At 36.4% G+C, this 23,304-nt stretch overlaps 1 protein-coding gene across 7 annotated transcripts in view; it reads left to right on the top strand.

Annotated features, from left to right (window-relative positions):
* Positions 1 to 23,304, top strand: part of Epsti1 (epithelial stromal interaction 1) — a 97,246-nt gene that overhangs the window by 66,585 nt on the left and 7,357 nt on the right. Inside the window, exons 8-12 of one of the 7 annotated variants that reach the window (XM_027928828.3) lie at positions 847 to 879; positions 2,785 to 2,868; positions 7,449 to 7,622; positions 16,948 to 17,021; positions 22,922 to 23,021. In XM_027928828.3, the coding sequence (XP_027784629.2) occupies positions 847 to 879; positions 2,785 to 2,868; positions 7,449 to 7,622; positions 16,948 to 17,021; positions 22,922 to 23,021 (465 nt within the window). Of the gene's footprint in view, positions 1 to 846; positions 880 to 2,784; positions 2,869 to 7,448; positions 7,623 to 16,947; positions 17,022 to 22,921; positions 23,022 to 23,304 lie in introns of those variants that run through there. The other 6 variants (XM_027928832.3, XM_027928829.3, XM_027928833.3 and 3 more) reach the window with 6 other exon arrangements.

The following is a 23,304-nucleotide window of genomic DNA, read 5'->3' as shown; positions in this document are numbered from 1 at the left end:
GAGGTAATTAAATGAAAATGAGTCCATTAGAGTAGATTCTAATGAGGATGAAAGGGATCCTTATAAAAGGAACCAGTTGGACATAGAAACATGCATAAAACGAACATGATGTGGAGAGACAGGGTAAAGATGGCCATCTACAAGTCAAGGAGAAAGGCCTGGAACAGATAGATCCTCCCCTCACAGAAGCAATCAACTTGAAGAGACCTCGATTTTTTTATTTCTATCCTCCAGAGTCATGAGATAGTAAATTTTTGATCTTTAAGCTACAAGTCGGTGGCACTTTGTTCTGGAAGCCCTAGCAAACTCTCTGGCGAGCTCTCTCGCTGGCTCTCTCTCTTTCCCTAGCAAACTCTTACAATGCTAATTTCCATTTGTTGCTTTGGTGGCATTTTCCATTCTTAGTCTGATTCCTACTTATTTTTTTTTAAACACAGCTTAGTTTCACCCACTTGGAGAAGATGTCCTTGATCTAGTTTAATTAAATGTTTTCCTGTATTGTGACAGTATAGTATTACAATACTGAAATGCTTGCTCTCTTTGTCTGACTTCCACATGAGGCTCTAACTGCTTGAGGCCCCAGGATTGTGTCTTGATACAGTGCTTGCGGATGAGACACTTAAATATTGTTTATTGAATAAATGTATCATCAGCATAGCTTTGGGGGAAGATGAGCAAAATGTACTTTGTTGAATGACAAAAGTTGAGCATAAATATTATATTAAATGAATATTTAATGCTAGAAAAATTTTGTGGATACAGTAACTTAGACATTTCTGGTATTAAGAACTAAGAAAAATAGAGATCAAAAGTTTTTTTCTCCCCCCTCTCATTATTTTTGAACAGAAACTTCCTGCCCTGTCTACAGATTACAGCTGGGTAAGCATGCATTAAGACTGCAAGTGACTTTAAACACTCCATATCTAAAGGCACCATGTGACTTCCTAGTTTCTGTGGCCTTTTAAATGACACCTTTTATGTCTAATAACCATTATATTTCTCAATTGAAAATTAGGACCCATATTCTGATATAAGAACAAAGCAGTAAGTTTAAAAGGAAGGTATTCAAATAGAATTTCAATTCTTTGCTTAAGTCATAATATTTACTTTAATGTAAATATTACTCTGCTTTTGAATTTTCTAAACAGAAACTGTCTTCTTCCCTCACTTTCTTTTCTTCCCTGCTTGCTGGGTCTTATGTGAAATATTTGCGATGAAGACTCACCTTCTGTAATATAAAAAAGAAGGGGTCATCAGAGAGACACTCCCTACCTTCAGTAGCTTTTCACAGTCCCCTTGTGTTTGCATATAGATAAAAGACAATCATAGTTTGTAGTTTTACCTGTCTGATGTAGTAGACTTTGGAGATATGAGGGATTTCTGAACACATGGAGCTCCACTATTCTCATTGGTATTCCTGGAGATGGTACAATTCCAAAAGCTTCTCTCTCTCACTGGAAAATGGTTCTTACTGTTTGATGATATATGGGTTTTTATAGTGACAGGAATGGGAGAATGAACTAAGAAGTGCTTGAGAAAAATTACAGTAAGGAAAAAGGGGGAAACAGCCTACATGAACTTTATGGATTATTAGTTCAGAGAACGAGGCCTGAAATATGTAGCCTGATGCCCCGGTGCTGCTGGGAGTTTTATGAGAAGAGTGGAATTTCCTAAGGATTGGGTTTTAGGCTGTCCTCTCTGCCTTTTAGGAGCTGGGCCTACAAGTCAATGCGAGGGAGAAGAAGCACATGACAAATGAACAGAATACAGATGTTCTTGATGGGGTTATATCCCAATAAACCCACCCTAAGTTGAAAATATCACAAGATTGAAAATGCATTTAATACTTCTGCTCCATTGAACAGCCTAGCTTAGCAACACACACAGTGTAGAGTGCCAGTGGTTTATCCTTGTGATCGTGGGTCTGACGGGAGCTGCAGCTCACTGCCCCTGCTAAGCATGTAGAGATAGTATTCTATTGCATATTGCTAGCCTGGGAAAAGATCAAACTTTGAAATACAATTCCTCTAGAATGTGTACCACTTTTGCACCATTATGGACTTGAAAAATCACAAGTCAAACCATTGTAAATCAGGGACCCTCTGTAATTGAAATCTCATACATTTCAGAATATGTGATCACTAGGCCAGCGTGTGGAACCCTGATGTTGTTGGTGGGTCAGAATGACAGAAGGACATCCTACAGCAGGTTCTGGCTCTCCTGAGGCTCCTGTGCTTTAGAACAGGCTTTGCTTTCCCTCTCAGAACTAGAAATGTGCTTCAGGTACAGATTAGGGTTGCAAAAATTCAGAAAAAAAGCATCGTTGGAATTATATGGTATCAATTGCCAGTTGACAAATTTAATAGGAGATCATTAATGAGCAGTGGACATGTTAGTGCTTCTAATGTCAGTGCCACTATTGCCTGTCTCTGATAGGGACTCATCAGCTAGTTGGGATATTCTTGAAAATATCTTCAACTTCTACCAGAAGGAATAAATTATGTTGGTTATCTCTGAGGGGAAAATTTTAAAGCTCAATTAAACAAACAGTTAAATCATCCTTTAAAATGTGCTGGATGATTGTGCTTATACTAGCCTTCTTTTTATATATCCCAAGGGATGTCTTCAGATGCATGCATAAATCACTCAATAAGCCAGTGTGTGTGGAGAGCTTAGTGTTTGCTCAGTACAGAGGTTGAATTATTAGCACCAGTCCATTGTGAGCAGATTGATGTACTGTGGTGATGTTTTTCCTATGGACTTTTCCCCACTGTATCTTTACAGGCTGGTAACCGAACTTATAAAGATTCTCTAAGAGAGAAGGAAAACCAACGATTGCAAAAGATGAAAGATGAACAACAGCAGAAGGTATTTACGAGACCCTACTAGTTATTGCTAATTGTTTGCTTGAAGTAGTGGGTATTTTTTAAGGGCTTCTGAGCAGAAATATTTAGATACATGAAAATCTTGGAAAAATAACACAAACATCAATAAGAGGTGAATTCTAGGCATATTTTAAGACTATAGGGATGGATCCTTCTGGTCAACATCATTGGCATACCTAGCCTCCATTGCAGGCTGTGGTGTGCTACACAGCTGGTGATGGCAATTCATGGAAAAGACCATGGAGCAAGTGTGGACTTCTGATCTGCAAAATAAAACATAGCCAACATCACTGACATTTTTTGTGAAATTATAGATGGTAGCCAAAGAATACTATGATACATAGCAAAGTAGGCATACAGAGTTATGAAACTGGCTTCAGTATTCACCTAAAACAATACATAAAGATATACTACATATGTACACAAATATGTGAGGCTTTACAAATAGTTTAAGCATTAAAAATAAGTGAAATAAATTAGATATCTCCAAGTGCTGAAGGGCCCATTCACATCAACCAAATGAAATTTCCCAAGTGGAAATGATGATGGCTCTCACCTTTGATAAATAGGTTCAGAGGGTCAGAAGCTCTTTAGCATGAGATGAGAATGCTGAGGAAGACCAGCGATCAGATGAATATCATATTCTCCTGTCCTAATATTCTTCTTGCTATATTGGTGGTTGATAAAAACCTTCTTCTAGAACATCTCTCAAACCTGTTTTTTCCAATTATACAGTTAACTAGAATTCTAACTCCCATTCTGATTTCCTTGGTTGAATTTATTTTTACTTATGTCTTTTGCTTCACAAGGATATTTATTATAGCCATTAGATGTAAAAATCACATTGTGAAGGAATTTGATCCTTTTAAGTGCCACAGTCCTCCCAATAGTGGTCAACCCCTTCCTCACTCATGTTTCATGAAGCAGGCAGTATAAATGACTTTAGTGACCATATTGTGCCTTGTGGGTGGTCATTAAACCATTGAGAAAAATAACATTGAGTTGAAAATTTAGTGATTAAGCTACTATGTAAGCAATAAAGAACCATGAAACATTTTTACCTCTTAGTATTTTTTAGTAAGCGACTATCTTTTTGTTTTGACAATCTCTTCATCTTAAAATCCCCAGTTAAATAAACAGCATTACAGCAAGATTCTAATAATTGTTAAGTAGAAGCTAAATCTGGTGTATATTCATATTGTATTTTCAATAATGTCTGAAAAATGATGTGAAATTGTTTGACTCTCTATATGAGCTTCCAACTTAATATCATGTTCTGAGGTACTTAGTTACTAAGGAGACTGTAGTCAGTTGTAGGCATGATTTCCTCAAAAAGAACTTCTTGTGGATTTTAAGTAGTGTTTTATAAAGTTTGGTTATATATTTGGGACATGAAAACTACTAAAAGTAGAACATTTCACAAGGTGAATACTAAAGACTTTAGAAAATCAGATTTCATTTTCAGATTGAGCTGTTGAACACTGAAAATTAAACATTTTATTTCTTAATCTTGTTTTTAGTCTAGATTTAGACAAATTTTGGGACATATGTGTTTTCTGGTTATTGATTGAACACATTTTTATTACCTCTCCTTTTATCTAGATTATTGGATATGGCTGTCAGTGAAATGAATAAATTTAGTACCTAGATAATTCCTTCTTTAGGGACTTATAACAGTAAAATATATAAGGATATTTACCCATCTGTTCTACTTTATTTTTGCTTTTCCTCCCTCCTTTCTCAATCTGTCATTGGGAAGTATCCACTGAAGGCATTCCCCAATGGGTAGACTCTCTCCTTTCTTATCACTCAGTGATTTACCCTAAGAAAGCAATAATATCATGTTTATGGTAAGGAGAGAGAGAAAACAATACATTTGTGTCATTGCAACTATTCCTATTTATTCATTACTTTCATTCAACAAACATGCATTGAATGCATGCTATGGAGTAATTCAGAGAGAGATAATTTAAATTAAATTAAGGTCTCAATACATTTATTTAGCTCCAGGCATCTCTGACTTTCATGTTCTTCTTGGCCTCTGAGGACAATAGGTTTATCCTTAAGGTTAACCTCTTAGTATTTTAATTTGATTCAGTTCCCTCTTCTAGATACTTATTTAGAATTTTCTTTTTTCCTATCCCTTCTATATATTCTTCTTCACTGACTGTTTTTTTTTCTTGTTAGTGAGTATGCTCACTCCTACCATTCTAAAATAAACCAACCAACTCACTCCTTCCTTGATTCTGCTATCCTCAGAGTAACCCCTTCTTCTGTTTTTACAAGGGAGAAGAAAGACAAAATCTTACTGCAACCAACTTGTTTATTATGCATTTCATTCTTAATTCCTTATGATCTGGTTCATATTCACAAATGCTTTTACTGAAATTGTTCTCTAAAGGTAAAGTAGCTTCTCAATATACAATTCAGTGGTCTTTTTTGCAATACCTATCTCTCTATAACTCTGTAACACTGTGTGTTGATAACCTTTAAAGGTTTCTTTTTCTGACTTAAAAAACAAAACAAAACAAAACTGTGCTCTTCTGGTTGATCTACCTCAGAGTAATCTATCCCAGTATTTGTTCATTCATTCATTCTATCAACGTGAATTCCTATTATGTGTTGAACTTTGCACAAGATGCTGAAGCTACAATTAAAAACAGAATAAGCTGGGGGTGGTGGGAAGGGGAAATGTTGATCATCAGATACTAAGTTATAGTTAGTTTATTTTAACCTGTGTCACCTGGTTCTGAATGGGATGTTGACTATACACACCAGTAGTGTACTCTGGGTTTCAGAAACATAGAGGAAAAGAACTGAAGTTTCAACCATAAAGAAATGTAAACACTTTAACCATAAAGAAACACTTTAACCATAAAGTGTTTGAGGAGATAGATGTGTTTAGCTTGCTTTAAACATTATATAATGTGCACATTCATTAAAATGTCACATGATGCCTTGTTAATGTGCACAATTTTTATGTTCTTTTGTGTCAGTTAAAATTGATTTAATAAAAGAAATAGAAGCCTTCTCCACTTAATAAAGATCTTTGATAAAGTAAAATAATAATTTAAAAAAGAACAATATAGACAAGGTCCTGGCCCTCCTGAAATTTACATTTTAATGGAGAAGATAGCAATTAAAATGAGGCAAAGAAAGAAAACATTGTACATTTTGTTTTATAGTGATTCACCCCTGTATAGTAATTAATGTTGTAAGGAAATGAATTATGGGTAGTGATGACTTCAGGGAGCTATAATAATGTTAATTGCCTCTTTCTCTCCTACAACCCTGATTTTTCTTCACGCATCCATCCCACTTTGCACAGTCTGTGTGTGAGAGAAAGGGGACTCCATCCCAGCCCTAGGATTCAGTCCCAAGTGGCTCACAGGAGTTCCTTTCTCCTAGATTGTGATGGGTTCTCCTATGGACATGAGCTGTATTCGCAACCATTGAGACTAAGGCAAAAGTCTTTCAGAATAGATTTTTTATTGATTTGAAGTATTCTGTTCTTTCCATTTAATGATTTTCAGCTTGATTCCTTTTTTTGGGTCTATTTTCTCATTCTGATATTTCCTGTACCTGTTTTTTGTTCTTGTTGTTATCATTTATGTGGCATTTTCTTTTCTCATTTAATTTTAACCTGTGTCACCTGGTTTAAAATAGATTTCTAGTGACCAAAATGGATGGTTTTCCTTTTATTCAGTTTTATAGTAAAGGTAGATTTGATTTGTTCTTATTTATTATGGTTGCTAGTGTAATTTCACGTTTGTATTCTTGTCGCATAATTTACTTTTCATTAATGATATTTTATTTTTCTGACTCTCTGGTTGCATTTTCTCTGGTTCCATTTATTTATTGCCTCTCTTTCTGTTTTTCTGCCTCCCTTCCTCTGCAACCAGAAATTTTACGGTGTGTGTTTTTGTTTTTAATCTTGCCTAGCCTTTGGTTGTCTCTCTTAATCGGAACATATGTGTATCTTTTCAGTTTTCCTTTTCTCTTTTATGTTTATTCCCCTGCACTGTCCCTGCGCGCCATTCTCGGGACATCTATCAAATGGATTTCAGATATCCCATATCTCTTCATTGTTTCTTATATTTCCTCTCTTCCCTTTTTTCCTTTCATTCTGGTAGAAGTCCTTAGCTAGGTCATCCTACATCAGTAGATTATTTCAAAACTCTGCCGTACTTATTTGGCACCTGTATTGAATCTGTTTACTCACCAAGATAGCTGATTTACTTTTTCATAGCAGGGTTCTGCTTAAGGATTACAATATTCTTTCTCATCTTGCCATTGATGGTAATTATACAAACATTAAAGTTTTGTATTTAATATGCTAACTGTATATTTTTTGTCTTTCCATTTAAATTTTTATTGCCGGTGATTTTGTGCCTCAAATGTTTGGTGATTCTTATGTTTATTTGGACATGTTGCTAAGTATGGCGAATGGGGAGCTTGTCTTCTGGGTGTGGTAGCTCCTCTTTTTTCCTGTGGCCTGGGTTCTAGGGACCTTACCCTTTTCCTCTGAGACCATCTCCCATTATCCTTTTCCTGTTTACCCAGAGAGATGTGTTGGTGCTTCCTGCTATGCAGCACAAGAGTGGGAGGGGACAGAGCCCACCACCAGGCTGCTCTCAATACAGATCTCCAGTTGGTCACCCCAGCATTCCCTCTGAGAGCTCCTTCAGAAGCACTGCCAACCCAGCTCCAGTTGATCCTACGCATGTGCTTTCCCAGGTAACTTATTCTATCTTCCCTTTACCTTTTAGGAATTTCTTAAAATCTCCGATAGGCTGATTGCACTTATTGATTTTTGCATGGTTATTAATTTTATAGTCGTTTAGAAAGCAAAACACCAAAAAAAAAATCAGAAAATATTTTGGGTGACAAAATTTTTGAGGAACCCATAAAAAATTCTAGTAAAAACATTTTATGGGGAATGCATCAAAGCTGTGCTCAGAGAAAGAAAACTAAAACTTTAATCCATTCAGTACTAACAAAGGAAAGAAACGAATTAAGCATCCAATCCAAGAATTTAGAGCAAGAATATTAAATGATACTGAAGGAAGTAATTATGATAAGAACAGAAATTAATAATAAAACGTGAAGAAATAGCTGTTGTAAAAATCCAGCCACTTACTTTTTGATAAAGTCAAAATAAATCTACAGGAAGTCTAATTGAGAAGAGATTAGCAAATACACAACATTATAAGTAAAGAACTGGAACCATAGATTTGGAAAAGATTACATATAAATTCCTACAGGTAATACTGTGCTAATATATTGAAAATCTGGATTATGTGAAATTTTTTTCCAGGAAAATATAACTATAAAATGACTCAAAGAATTAAAATACGCAAAGGCTAATGAAAATTCACGATTTGGAAAGTTTTCTGAGAATTACTTTCCCCAGTGGACTAAACTTGGATAATTTTAGAAGCAAGTTCTTTCAAATGTTCAAGAACAGACTTTTTTTTTTTTTTTTTTTTCGTGTGTGCTTTATGTTTCAGAGTAAGGAAAAGATGAAACACTTTAGTATTTTATTTAACTATCATCCCCATGATGTTACACTCTGATAAACGAAGCACATGTGCATATGCGTGCCCCCCCCACCCCTTGTAGATACATGGTCTCATAAGGACAGAGATTGAGGTCTGAAAGAAAATTCAGCTGGCATAGTGGTGCACACCTGTAATCCCAGTGGCTCTGGAGGCTGAGGCAGGAGGATTGTGAGTTTAAAGCCAGCTTCAGCAACTAGTGAGACCCTAAGCAACACAGTGAGACCCTGTCTCTAAATAAAATACAAAATAAGGCTGGGGATGTGGTTCAGTTGTCGAGTACCCCTGAGTTCAATCCCCAGTAACCTGCCCCACCCCAAAAAAAAAAAAGAAAAAGAAAATTCAACTATTGGAATTTTTCTCTGAAATAGTATTTTACCAAGGCAAAGTAGAGTTTATTCTAGGAATACAAAGATAATTAGCCATCTATAACTTACTATATCTTATCACTGCAATAGGAAAAAAAATTGAGAGAAAAAATGTTTGGCCATCTCTTTAGTAACAAAAAAGACATTGATAAATTTTAACTTTTGTCAAAAAAAAAAAAACACCCATAACACTTCAGTGAACTATGAAAAAAAAACGATATTCTTGACATACATATTTTTCCAAAGCAATAACCAACATTATCTTTAGTGGTGAAGTTCTAGAACAGTGAAAAACATAAGGTTGTTTGCAATCCCTACATGAATCGGTATCCTGAAAATTCTAATCTAATGCTTCTCAAAGGTATTTAATGGGAAACCCTTAATGCAAAGTTATTTGGAGGAAGACTATTAATATTGCCTGGAACAAAGTTTGGAAATTATTTTAGCCAGCTTGATAAGAAACAAAAATTCAAAATCAGTTTTTCAATTGGAATTATATTTATGAACAAGAGCAATTTGCCTGTAAACCAGGAGAATTAGCTGAGACATGGTAGAAGAAAATGAGTTCAATAAAGGAGACAAAATGTGTTACAAAATGTGTAAAACACACACACACACACACACACACGAATCAGCTTTCTTAAATACCAGCAAAATTAATTAGAAAAATATAATGGGATAAAAAAGATCCCATCAAAGACCAACTATGTAAAAAATTGTTCAATAGCAGAAAAACAAAAGCTTTCCTATAATGCATAAAAATCAATTTGAATACAGCAGAGATGGCTAATGCTCCTGAGTGGTAAAACTCAATATTGCAGTAATTATAGTTCTGTCCAAATTAAGTGTGAATTTAATGCAATTCAAATAAAATTTTCAGTGGTCTTTGAGTTAGTTTGAAAAACTATTTTTAAATTTTAACTTGGAGAATAATTATGAAATTAAATAAGAAACTCTAGAAAAAATATGAATCATTTGTGCATTTTTTGGGGCAAGGACTTACACTAGTAGCTATTAATGTAGACTACTGCAAACTCATCCAGTAATAACTCAAGGGACAAAATAAACTGGAAGTCTCTTTGGCAATATCAAATTCTGAAGTTTCCTCAAAGTTAAAATGTTAGTTCTAAAAGGTATACGTTAGTTCTTAGGAAATAAGCAAAGATGTATACAAGATGGATGTACAAATTTGATCATTTTAAAAATGAGATTAATGGAAACTTTGAAGCAATTTGTTCAGTGATAGAGGATTTGAAGTTTTTAAGAGTTGAGAAATCTTTGCAGCAGTTACTACCATATTTTAATGACATGGAAATATGCTCACGTACATGGAAAATAGATTATAAAACAGAGTGCAGACAAATGTTAAAACCTACCTCCCTTTCTTATTGCACTTTGTGCAAATTACTTCATTTCTCTAAGCCTCATCTGTTAGAGCTGATAGTGATGTTATTTGCCTCATGACATTGTTTCTAGGATCAAATGAGAGAAAGCATGTAGAATTTATCCTAACGCCTAACACGTGGTAAGCCTGAAAATGTGACCCAAGGTGATAAGAAGTTATAATCTATGTGTGTAAATCAAGAAGAAAATATACTGACATGTTAAAGGAGCTTATCTCTGTGTAGGGAATTTTATGAGTGATTGTTTTGTTTTTCTTTTTTTTATTCTTTTTTTTTTTTTTCCTTTGGTACCGGGGATTCAACCCGGTGCTTAACCACTGAGCCACATCCTCAGCCTTTTTTTTTTTTTTTGTATTTTATTTAGAGACAGGGTCTTGCTGTGTTGCTTAGGGCCTTGCTAAATTGCTGAGGCTGGCTTTGAACTCATGATCTTCTTGCCTCAGCCTCCCAAGAGGCTGGGATTACAGGGGTGCACCACTGTACCAGCTATTTTGTTTTTCTTGATAGTTTCTGTAGTATCTACATTTTTTCACACTAAATCAATGACTTTAATGAAAGAAAAGTGTTTTTTTTTTTTTTTAAATAGGAGAAAGTTGATAGGGATTATTTCTAGGTGGGAGATACAGAACTACACATATGATTATTGTAGCTGGAGTGCATTTATTTATATTTACATTAAAATGACATATTTGTGCTATTTTTAAAAAAATTTTCCTACTACAGCCATTAGTATCTATTTCCTTTGATTTGGCTTGTCTTCTCTTAATTTTTGAGTGTGTTTCCCTGTTTTCTTCTCATTCTTGCTAGCTAAGGTCATCTTTGGGGTGGGGGAGTGTCACTGTGAAGATCCTCAGAACAGGGTTTCTTCTCCCCTAAAAGTTCTTCTGGATTTAACATTCAAAGGCAGTAGTTATTTTTTTTTTTTTAACTTCTTGGCCTTTCCCCTCCTGCTTCCACCATCCTTTTTTCCTCTTGTTGAGTTGAGAGAGCATCCTCTCCTGGGAGAAGTTTGTCCTGCCAGGCGATGGCACTTTAATGTTTACTTGAAGCAGTCAGGCTGAACCATGTCAGAACACGCCCCAGTGGGATTCAGACATGATTTTAAAATGGCTCTATCTTTGTCTTCAATTGCTATACTAGAGCGTTGCTTTCGAGCAAGATTTTCACTCTAGCCTCATCAGGTTTCTCAAGCCGTCAGACTTGCACTCACCCATCTGTTGTGTAGCTGACCCTTGGATAGAGCAGGGCACTGCTAGCAAATTGGAGCCCAGAGCATTGATTCTCACAGCCTCTATGGGGAGATGGCAACCCCTCTACTTCTTGCTAGTAGCTTGGGCTCTAAGCACAGACCCTTAGTGCTATCCCACACCTCCCCTGGAATGCGCAGGCAGTGGCACTGTGTGCAGTGTTGTCCTCATTTACCATAGATCACCTGGACAACATTTACAGGAAGTTCTGTTCTTGGCATCTCCAAGGTGGTGTTTCACTGAAGGCCCTCTTTATGTAGAGCTCTGCCTGAATGTAGGGAGTTGTGTAGCACAGTGATAAGCCATGCTTCCCCTCCTTGGAGAGCGTTGGTGGATATAAATAAAATGTTGAACACCCATTTCTCTTGTTTGCATCTTTGTATTTCCACATCATTGTATGAACTCATGCTCAGCAATGCATTTGTTTTTGCTTCATATCACAGTTGTCTCAGCGTCTGCCTCCCTCATTATACTGTGATTTCTTTTGTGGAGAGGTCTGTCTCATTTGTATCCATGCCTTCAGCACGAATCTAGGTGTTTGGAAGGTGGTTGGTGCTTAGCAAATTTGTGGTGAGTGGAACACTGTCTCCGATGTTGTAAGTCATCTCCCCACTGCCTACAGTGTTTTGATTCTCTTAATGTTTCCAGCTCAGTCCTTGGAACAAGAGCAACTTATTTTGCATTTGTCCAACTATATATTGCACTTCCATGTGAGAACCCAGTAAATGAACCAAAAATATGCTTATAAGGCATGCAGATACATCCTTGGTGGCTGTCAGTTCAGTGGAACAAATTATCTTTGAAAGTAACCTTTTTGGTACAAAAAACTGTCCTTTTCCTAGTAAATATGCCTTGCTAGCTATAGTAATCCTGAGTGCGGCTATGCCAGCACCTCCCTTCTGCCATCTACAGCAATGTTCTTTCATGGTGATGCCTCATCAGCACCCTGTCCCCTTTCCCACCAGATTTTTATCTGCTGTCCCCCATCCCTGCCTCATAATGGGATGATTTCTGTTCTTCTCTTCCCTTCCTCTTTTCTTTCTTTCTAGCAGTTCTTAGCTTTATAACAATAGTCTTCCTCTTTTACATCTCTAAATATTAAAAGATACATATATATTGGAATTTTTAAATAAAGAAGAGCAGAAAGAAACAAATGGCCTTCCACATGGGCAAGACATCCTTTTTTTCTTTCCACATTGTTTTAATTGGTGCATTGTAGCTGTACATAATGATGGGATGTGTTGTTACATATTCTTAGATGCAAGCAATAGAACAACATAATTTGTCCAGTATCTAGGCAGTAAATCTTTAGTGATGGAATGAAGAAGTAATAAGTTGTAACATTAACAAACAAAAACTATATCTGATATTAAAGCTTTCTTCCCCTGCCCTCCAAGTTCCTCTATTCAGTGGTAATTATAGCTAACATTTTCTTGTGTATTTTCCCATAAAACATTTTAAATAAGATATATGGCAACATATAAAAGTTGAAATGGATGTATGCATATATTTTCTATTTATATGGAGGGATCACAAGAAAATGCTCTGGATTTACCTTTGATGGCTTAATATAATTTAGAGATTTCTCCATAGGCCCTCTCTGCCCCTCCCCCCAAACCAGACCTCTCTTATTCTTTGTAACAGTTTCATAGTATTCCATTGTGTGGATGGTCTAAGTTGTCCTTATTTGTGGACATTAGCATTTTTCCCTGAACATTTACAGTTTCAATGACAATGGTAAATATCCATATACTATATCATATACATGTACTTTAAAAACACTTATGCAAAAAATGTGTATATTTTAAATCCTGATGGTTACTGCTAATTTTTCCTCCACAAACAGAATTAGTTTTCGCTTATCTTTTTCACTTATCTAGGTACACTTGAATGTATCTGATTTTCTGTCAAAGTTTTCTGATTTTTTTCCAAAATGATAGAAAAATTTTTATCTCATCACTCAATTTTTTGAGTAAAAATGATGATGATTTTGAATGGTAATCTGACATTTATTCAAGAGATGCCTGTTCCTATTTTTGACCCTTGTTCTGCTTGGTTGGTCTTTTCCTTATTGGTTATATGAGGTCTTGGCTTCTTCTTGGTCCTCAACCTAAAATACTCACTGAGCCACTAGTCTCATATCACTGTGCCTAAATGCCCTGCCGGCTTTATGATAGGATGTTTTTCTCAATCGTCTATGGGTTTCTTTTCTTTATAAAATAAACAAAGCAAGGATCTTATCTATCTTGTTCACCATTGTAACCCTATTCCATTGATCCAAGCCTGTCTCCTATTTGTTCAGCGAATGAATGAAAGAAAAATGAATGAACCTGTGTCATAAATATTTCTTAACAGTTTATGTTTTTATTTTGTTTATGCTATTTTATCCAAATGAAAACTAAGGATGATGATGATGATGATGATGATGATGATGATTTGTGTGTGTGTGTGTGTGTGTGTGTGTGTGTGTTGGTGGTGGTGGTGGTGGTGGTGGTGGTGCTGGGGATTGAACCCAGGGCCTCATGATGCTAGGCAAATACTCTACCATTGAGATATACACCCAGGCCTTTTTAAAAAGTTTTGAGACAGAGTCTTATTAAGTTGCCAAGGCTGGCTTTGAAACTTGTGATCCCCTATCTCAGCCTCCGGAGTAGCTGAGATTGAAAGTGTGCACAATTATGCCTGGCTGGGTTTTCTTATTCAGATTTATCATTCTTTTCTCATTTATGATTTCTGGACCTTCATCACTCTAAATTTATAAGTATATACCTGTGTATCCTTTGGAAACATGTATGGCTCAGTCTTTTAGGTCCAAATATTAGACCTTTATAATTCTTTTTTATACATCAAATAAAGGAGATCTAATTTCGATTTTCTTTCAGTAGCTGTTTAATCTACCATCATTTACCGACTATCCCTCTTTGCATTCGTTCAACACAACTACTTAAGGAGAAGCTATATTTCCATGTGTTAGTTCTATTTTTAGACTCAAACTGTTTTAATTACTAACTTTCATGATGTTTTAGTATTTGCTGGAACTGTTCTTTCTCATTTATTTTCTTTTACAGGATTTTTCATGGCTATAATTGCATAGTTGTTTTTGTTTTTCCAGATAGATTATGCAATCCTTTTACCAAGTGTGAAAGATTATCTTAAATTATTTTAAAGTAAAATGTAACTATATGCATACATATGTGTGCACATTTGCATATATAAACACATAATAAGTGTCTTATAGTTCTTTGTGTCACATTCCAGGGCTTAGTTTGTTCAGTCTTCATGATATTAAATGTAGAATGGACTGGCTATTAAAGTTGTTTCTCGCAAAAAAAAAAAAAAAATGGGTTAATGGATATAAAAAGAATTAGCATCGTTTGGCAAGAAGGATTTTGACTTAGACACAGTTAGATATGTTCTGCTAATACATTTAAGTGTGAATGGATCCCAAAATCCTGGACATGGATGTTCATACTTGAGTACCATAAACTGCTATGAAGTTATCCTTATTCCTAATTGCTTATTTTGGATGCATCTTGCAGAAAATGATTAGGTACAAGAAAACCTAAGCCCCAGTTTTATTTTGCTACTAGTGATCTGTTTAGCTTTTGACAACCTAAACTGTATCTTCGATCCTGTTTTCTCATCTGGAATACAAGCCTAATATTGCTTTTTCACTTATCAAATAATACTTGTTTACCTGCCTACCTTTGAGAATTTTTTTGAGGGTCAAGTAACAGAATTCTGGAAAAAAAATTATTTGAAAATGATAACATCTTCTAGTTAAATGTCATACTTTAAAAATATGTTATTTCCTTATATCCAGTTCTCCTCTCCACATGTTCCACCAAGAAAAAAACAATACAGGAATTTTTTAAAGGCATAAACTTATAAGAACAAAAGAACAGACAAAGAAACTACAGAAAAAAGAAACAAAACAGCCAAATTTTTGATGTGGGAAAGTAGATGTTCAGTGTAACAGGTGGAAGTAGATAATTAGTGAAACAGGAAAAACCTTGTGCAAGGAGCAGTAAAACACAAGTTGATTAAAGTTCAGGTGTTGGAGGTACCCGGCACCTCTGCAAGCTGGACCTGAAAACAGGATGATGAATTAGAAGCCTAAAGCCAGAAGCTATAGACCCCACCACCACCACCACAGTGAACATTAAAAAAGTTGTAAGGCTGAGAATGAGGTACACCAGGAGGGGCAGTTAGGGTTGGGGTAGAGGTTGAAATAGAGAAATCTTTTTCTACAGTAGGAAGTAAAAAAAATGCCATTAAAATGAATAAATAGAAGAATCTACATGCTATTGAGGAGATAATTTTAAGAGATAAAACCATACACAGGAGTTGAAGGTGGTTGTAGAGGAATAGGAGAGCACAGGATCTGGTTTTATTTTAGTATAAGTCTTGGTAGTATTAATAAATTGTATTGATACTTGGTGGGCTTTTAAAGGTATATCATATGTTAAAGTGATAAAAGTTAAACAGAACACTTCAGGCCATTATGGAAGAGTGAGACCCTAGCACAAGGTTTGGCATCTAGGTTCTTAAGGCTTATTAAGAATGAATAAGTATTATTCAATTATTTTGAAAATGTTCTAATTTTCCCTTGCTCTGGAGCTATGTAAGAATTAGGATTATTTATTATACGTCAGGGACTGATGGGATGAGCAATATATTTGAAAAAATCACAGTGTAAGTAACAGGTGTTTTTATTTTGGGAACTATGGAATATAGATGGCCTTTGAATAAAGTTTTAAAAATGTCAATCTGAATTTTAAGTTTATTTTAGACTTTTCTCCAGGAAGTTTGAAGGCTAGAGAACTCATGGCACCTAGTTCTTTGGTATGAGACTATAAATGTAGTAACTGAGTCTGGAAGAAGTTTCCTCTTTCAAGAGATAATCAGGATGTTGAAAGCTAGAGATTTAGTTATAGTAATGTGATCTATTTGAAGCAAAGTATTCCTTTGAGGGAACTCAAAATTCTGCTAGTATCTAACCAATAACAGACAAGTGCTTGTTATCCAGGAAGGAAAATGCTTCACCAATAGAATTGCATCAAGTGAGCCCAATTTGTAAGTTGCTATGAATTTATTAGGAAAGAAGTGGCATAGAAATAACAAGAAGTAGCATTGTGTGATACTCTGAAAGGAACTAATCTGATTTTTTTTTTGTAAGACACAGATGAGTTTGAGTCACATTATATTTTCCTCTCTGTATCTTGTTACCTCCTGGTCTAATTTCTTGACCATGCACATTGGCTATTTAATCTGACAATTTTGCACTCATGTAGCTATTCTGTTTGACTAAGCCACAATTATTTTTGCTTATATAGGAAAATAATTTCACATCCAAATAGTACTTAAGTAAAAGTTTCAAAAGTGAAATATTGCACCAGCTAAGGTTAAATATGAAATTGATTTGGATGTCTTCTGTACAATCATGTTAATTGAAAACCATATTTGAAAACTTTTATTGTTCCTAGAATAAATTACTGGAAACTAAACGACAGCAGCAAGAAGAGGAAAGAGCCAGAATCCTTCAAGCCGAGCACAGGAGGTATAACTGGCTAATAAAATAAGCATCCTTGGTAAAATCAATTACTTTTAAAAGTTTTGCAGTGCTTTAGGAAAACACTACAGTAATAATATTAAATATGGTTTAGGGATACTCATTGCCTTTAACTCTTTGTCATTGAGTTATGGTGTATGTATGAGGTATGTCAACTGTTACATATCTGTATGCACATGTATACATATATACATACATGACACACAACATCCCATTTGCCTGGATAGATGGCATTATAAACACATTGGGTTACCTTTTTTTTCTTATTTATTTATTTACATTAGGTTACTCTTAATTTGCCTTCCATGAACAGAACATCATAATAATCCTTTGCAGTGATGCTGTACCATTTCTAGGCTACTTCAGAATAAGTAGTACCTGAGTACTAAAGCTTGTCAAAGCTATTTTATATGGAAAACAGGGGGGAAATGCCTCAAGATAGAACCAGTAAGTGAATTTTAGAAGTATAAGTACTCTCTGTTATTTGTAATACCTGGTATAAGCACTTGAGAGTACCCAGTAAAATCATGTGCATGGTGTGACAGTGCTAATGGCCGCCATGTTGTCTGTCATTGCTGTGCTAGGATTTTCCCCAGAGGCGCTTAGGCTATTTGAATTCACTGGGGGGTGCTTGTGTGTGTTAGGGGAGGAATTTAACGTAAAGGCTTTCATGATTTAAAGCAGCAAATTCTTCTTTTGAAAGTAATAGCTTTTCTTTTGTATTTAACCTTTCTGCTACCACTAAGGTGTATTTTTGAGTTGTGTTGATTTCATTTTATAAATAAGAGACCATAAAATGTATCCAGCAAAACTCCCTGTTCTGGCAGTGCCACTTATGGTGGGTAGGGCTCTCATGCTCTCCTCTCTGTATCTTGTACCTCCTGGTCTAATTTCTTGACCATGCACATTGGCTTTTTAATCTGACAGTTTTTCACTCATTTGACTAAGCCACAATTATTTTTGCTACCTACTTATATAGGAAAATAATTTCACATCCAAATAGTACATAAGTAAAAGTTTCAAAAGTGAAATATTGCACTAGCTAAGTGCAATATGGATATGCTGCCTCCATCGTCCAATCAAAATAAATAGTTTTAAAATGTCAAATGTGAATTTATGTGTTTCTCTGGTCTTCAGGAAACCTTAAAACTCTGAGATATTGGCTGTTTGTTGATTAAGCTGATGCAGGGAAGAGATCCTTATGGTTATCTGTTTATTATAAAATAGGCCATAAATTTAGTCCTTTTTATTGGTTTTGCTCATTTACTGTTTACAAGAACTTCTGTTAAAAAATGGTATTGTGTTTATAACACTGATTTGCTAGTACTCGCCAATTATTTCTCTGGCTTTCTGAGGAATGATTAGATTGGGAAGCTTTAAGCATTTTTAAAATAGTGGTGTGTCACTTTAACAGGCCCCATTGCTTAAAAAAAAAAAACAAACCTTATCTTTCATAGCACCCAATAAAAGACAAGTTATTTGATTAGAGGTGGAAAGGATTACATTTTTGTTATAGAATCTTGGCCTTCATTCTGTAGATTTAATTTCAACACCACTGAATACCTAAATATTGGTGGGGTTGTTTATTTTTGATACCTTATTTTCTCTTTTACTGGTTCTAATGAAAGTAAATCAAAATTTATTCCATGAGGAAGTTTCTCTGGGTAATAAACTCAGAGATCAGTTTTGAAATATTAAACACAAATTTTTATGTTCTTAATCAATTTTTGAAAAGAGCTTACTTTTGGATTGTCCCTTGAGTTTGTAGAGAGCTTCCCTATGGTATCATAAGAGAAGACTCAATACTCAATATCCTCTTAATGAACAAATAGCATACCCAAAGCTATATAGTATGTGTGTAGGGGACCTAGATTAGTGTTCTCCAAGGGCACAATTTTGAGTTGGAAAGGCAACATGCTTTCTCCTGTTTAGAAGTTCACATAGCATAAAACTTCATTCTGAGTTTTATAACAGAAAGTTGGTGGGATTCCTCATGAGCTCTTCAATGAATCCTATAATGAGCTTGAGCTTGCCCCTGCCCTTGAACCTGACCCAGTATAACTATTTGAGCAAGAGAAGACAGGGAGGGACACCAGAGAGAACAGATGGGGCCGGGATTTTGGGGGAAGTGGTGGTCAAAGCCTTGAAAGGATCTGGGCCACAAGTTGAATGCCAGAGTGAACCAAATTGATTTATTGAAATTTGAACCATCTTTTAATATCCATATTAACCCTCAGAAGAAAACCTAGAGGGCAAGTTTGGCAACAATCACATATATTAATATTATAATACACATGTTAATATATGTAATCTAAAGCTAACAAACTAGATAACAAAAATATAAAGTGGAACTTCCCCTCATTTGTATTCTTTAGTTTTGTTTTTGCAACACTGGGGATTGAACCCAGTGATGCTCTACCAAGTGAGCTATAGCTCCAGCCCTTTTTATTTTGAGACAGTCACTAAGTTTCCCAGGCTGGCCTCAAACTTGCAATCCTTCTGCTTCAGCCTCCAGAGTTGCAGGAATTATAGGATGTGCCTTGAAGCCTGGCTCCTATTTGTATTTTTTCCCACATTTTAAAAAATTGGTGTATTATAGTTGTAAATAATGAGGGATTTGTTGTTATATACTTGTACAATATTGTTTGGCCAATGTCACTCCCTAACACTACTTCTCTCCTTCCTCCCCACCCTACTTGTAATTTTTTTTTTTTTGTACCTGGGATTTAACCCAGGGATGCTTAAGCACTGAGCCACATCCTCAGCCCTTTTTGTAATATTTTATTTAGAGACAAGGGTCTCACTTAGTTCCTTAGGGATTCACTAAAGTAGCTGAGGCTGGCTTTGAACTCCTAATTCTCCTGCCTCAGCCTCTTGAGCCATTGGGATTACAGGTGTGCACCCTGTTTGTATTCTTGATAGGAGTTTGAGAGAAAAAAAAATCTCTTTACCACCCACCATCTCTGGTTGACCCATTCTTCAGTGGACAGCCCAATTGAGGACACTCCTAAGCATTAAATAGAGCTCAACCACCAGGACCCTCTTAGTTACTGATGCTCAGGAGTGAACATAGTACCTTGCCTCCTGATGAGGCAGTGAGAATGGTGGACAGTGAGCTGTGTTGCATGTTGTCCTTTCTAGTAGTGGGATTTTCACAGTGCAGCTGTTTTCACAGAAACAGACTTGTGCCAAGAAAATTCATTTATTCAATAAGTACATTATCAGGGCTCACTCTGCCAAGGCTTTGTTCAAGTTCAAGAATGGGGTAAGCCGGGCACAGAGGCATATTTCTGTAATCCCAGCAGCTCGGGAGCCTGAGGCAGGAGGATAGCGAGTTCAAAGCCAGACTCAGCAAAAGTGAGGCACTAAGTAACTCAGTGAGACTCTGTCTCTAAATAAAATACAAAATAGGACTAGGGATGTGGCTCGGTGATCGAGTGCCCCTGAGTTAAATTCCCAGTAACCCCTGTCCCCCCCCCCCAAAAAAAATGGGGTAAATAAGGCAGAAAAGATATTACACCACCTGGAAACTGCAATCTGGAAGAGAGAAACAGAAGTCAACAATTAAACTGCAGGATTATTTTAGAAGGGGAAAAATAAGTACTGTGAGGACTATCACAGGGTGATATTAAGGGAGCCATTAGAGGTGATAGACTGAAGAAGGTCTCATTGAAGAGCTGGCCTCCAAGTACAAGGGACAGTCAGAGACACACAGATTCAGGCAGAAACATGTACTTGTATGGTGCCTTTTGATCAAGAGAGGAGCAATTGCAAGGCTCTAACATGGGAATGGACTTTGAATCCCAAATGGTTGGATTATTGTATTGAGGTAGAAAAAGTAGGCAGGAGTAAGGCAATACAAGATGGCCTAAGGGGCCAATAGGAAGTCATGGGAGGGTTAAAGTAGAAGCAAGCCTTATAACTTAGGGAGGTGGTTGTGTGGAGACTGCATTCCAGAGGATGAGAGTGGGGCAGTATCCAGGAGAGGTGATGTAGATTAGAACAAGAATGGAGTCCATGGAAAGAAGCAAGTGAATTCAGGGTGTGTTTAGTGGGTAGAGCACACAAGACCTCTATTGGTTTGGATGTAGGGTGAGATGGGTGGGGGATAATGAGAGGAAGTCCCTTTGTCTAACAAAAGAACTAGATCTAAACAGCCCCAGACTTATAGGCAGTCCAGAATTCCATTGGTTGTGTTGCTTAAGGGGAGTCTGGGTCAGTTTCCTCTTCCTTCATATTTCAAGTCTTCAGCTCAGTAAGATACTGTTCAACCTGTCTGCTGAGAGATTGAGAAAAGGTGACTTACACATTGAGTCCTGCAGTGAACCAGGCCAACCAGGGTTTGGCACTTGGGTAGACTCATGGCAGGAGGGGAAAAGCTGTATCACAGCTGAGATGGAACCTCTGCATGACAGAGTTGTACAGAAACAGCAACTCAATAACTCAGAGGTCAAAATGAGTCAAAACACTGTTGGCATCTTGGCTAGCACTGATCAAACATGGAGACAAACAACCTCCAGCTTTTGACTTTTCCACCCAACCATTATTTTCCTCAAAATGCCCAAATCTCCCACAGTAAAGTACTTGCAGACACTCACTATGACCAGTCCTTATGACTGGAAAGGAGTCTACCATGTCTGCTTCCCATCTTCTTTACATATATACATGTGGTTGTAGTGCACTAGGTTCTGTTTCTGCTCCCCAGAAGCTTCTGGTCTTATTTGCACAGTTCCTAAGTCATCCATTGCTATTTCTCTAGCTTCCAAGACCCTAACTGTACTCAGCCGTGCATAGGCTGATGATGATGTATTTTTTAAATATTAAAAATTATAATATGAAACAGAAAAATCCATAAAAATACACAATGATGATTGTAAAGTGAACCCCCACATATCCAGTTTCAGAAATAGAATATAGTCAGCTCTCCATATCTATAGGTTTCACATCCATGGATTCAACCAGATATGTATTGAAAATATTTGGAAAAAGCATTGTGCCTCTACTGAAATATCTACAGACCCTTTTTTCTTGTCATTCTCTAAAACAACCCTTGATATAGATCTTATATTAAGTATTGTATAAAATCAGAGATGATAAAGTGTATGGAAGGATGTGCATCAGATATATGCAAATAACTATGTCATTTTACATAAGGGACTTGGGCAGGAGTGGATTCGGGTGTCGGGGGAATCCTGGACCTAGTCTCCTGTGGATTTTGAGGGATGACTCTATGAACATCTCTGTACAGGTAGCCTTTATCTTGGCCTTGATGATAATAATTTTCTTATTCAGGATTTAATTTCTGAAACGGGCCATTTCAAGTATGACAGAATATCAGAAAAAGATATACCCATTCCTTTTTTCTAAAGCTTGAGCTTCTCTCTCCTCTGATATTTCCCTTTTCCTGTACTTTCTTCCCATTTTTTTCCTACTTTTCACTTGTGGAGGTTCTTTAGCAAGAATGGCAATGGGGTACACATCTGTGGAGCAACATGAGTACTCTGGAGAGCCATTTTTTTTTATTCTTTTGCTTTGCCTCATGCTGAAATTTCCATTTTCCCTTAGCCTCTGAGTTTTGTAACCCTGAGGACTGCAGTTGCTTGAATAGCCAAGGCTGTTGATGAACTAGTGCAAGATGGGTGAATAAAATTCTCAAGTTTAAGTATCCGTGCCCCCTTTGGCTTGAGCCAAGACTGGCACCAGCTCCAGTAAAGGACTGTGACCAGCATGCTATGTGGTGACTGTGAAAAGTGGTTTCTGTAGATTTCTGCTAAGCTGAAGGGAGCAAGCAATCCCCACAGTCAGTAAATGCAGCACATTAGGTTCTCAGAAATCTCTTAGCCCTGCAGCAAGCTTTCTACTTACACACATTTTTCATTGTTTTAAAGGGTAAATAATGCTTTTCTGGACCGACTCCAAGGCAAAAGTCAACCAGGTGGCCTCGGGCAGTCTGGAGGCTATTGGAATACGAATTGCGGCAATAGCTGGGTGAGTATTTTCTTTCCTCTTAGAAAAAAAATCATCTTTCCAAGTTGAAGAATAAAAACAATGAGAATTTAAAAAATATGTTGTGGCCCTCTCCCCAGATATTATATTTTTGGTGTGCTGTTCAGCTGTGTGTTGGGTAGTCTTCCAGGGTGATTACTGTAAATTCCACAATAGCTTCTGGTGAGAGGAAGAGGGAGAGGAGAGAGTCTCCTGATTTTAGCTCTGACCAATCACAATAAAAAATGACACCTGCCCTTTGTTCTCAGCTTGATTGCCTGGACTA

The sequence above is a fragment of the Marmota flaviventris genome, chromosome 4, assembly GCF_047511675.1.
Source record: "Marmota flaviventris isolate mMarFla1 chromosome 4, mMarFla1.hap1, whole genome shotgun sequence".
In the NCBI taxonomy this organism is placed as follows: domain Eukaryota; kingdom Metazoa; phylum Chordata; class Mammalia; order Rodentia; family Sciuridae; genus Marmota; species Marmota flaviventris.
This window is presented reverse-complemented; position numbering and strand designations above follow the sequence as displayed.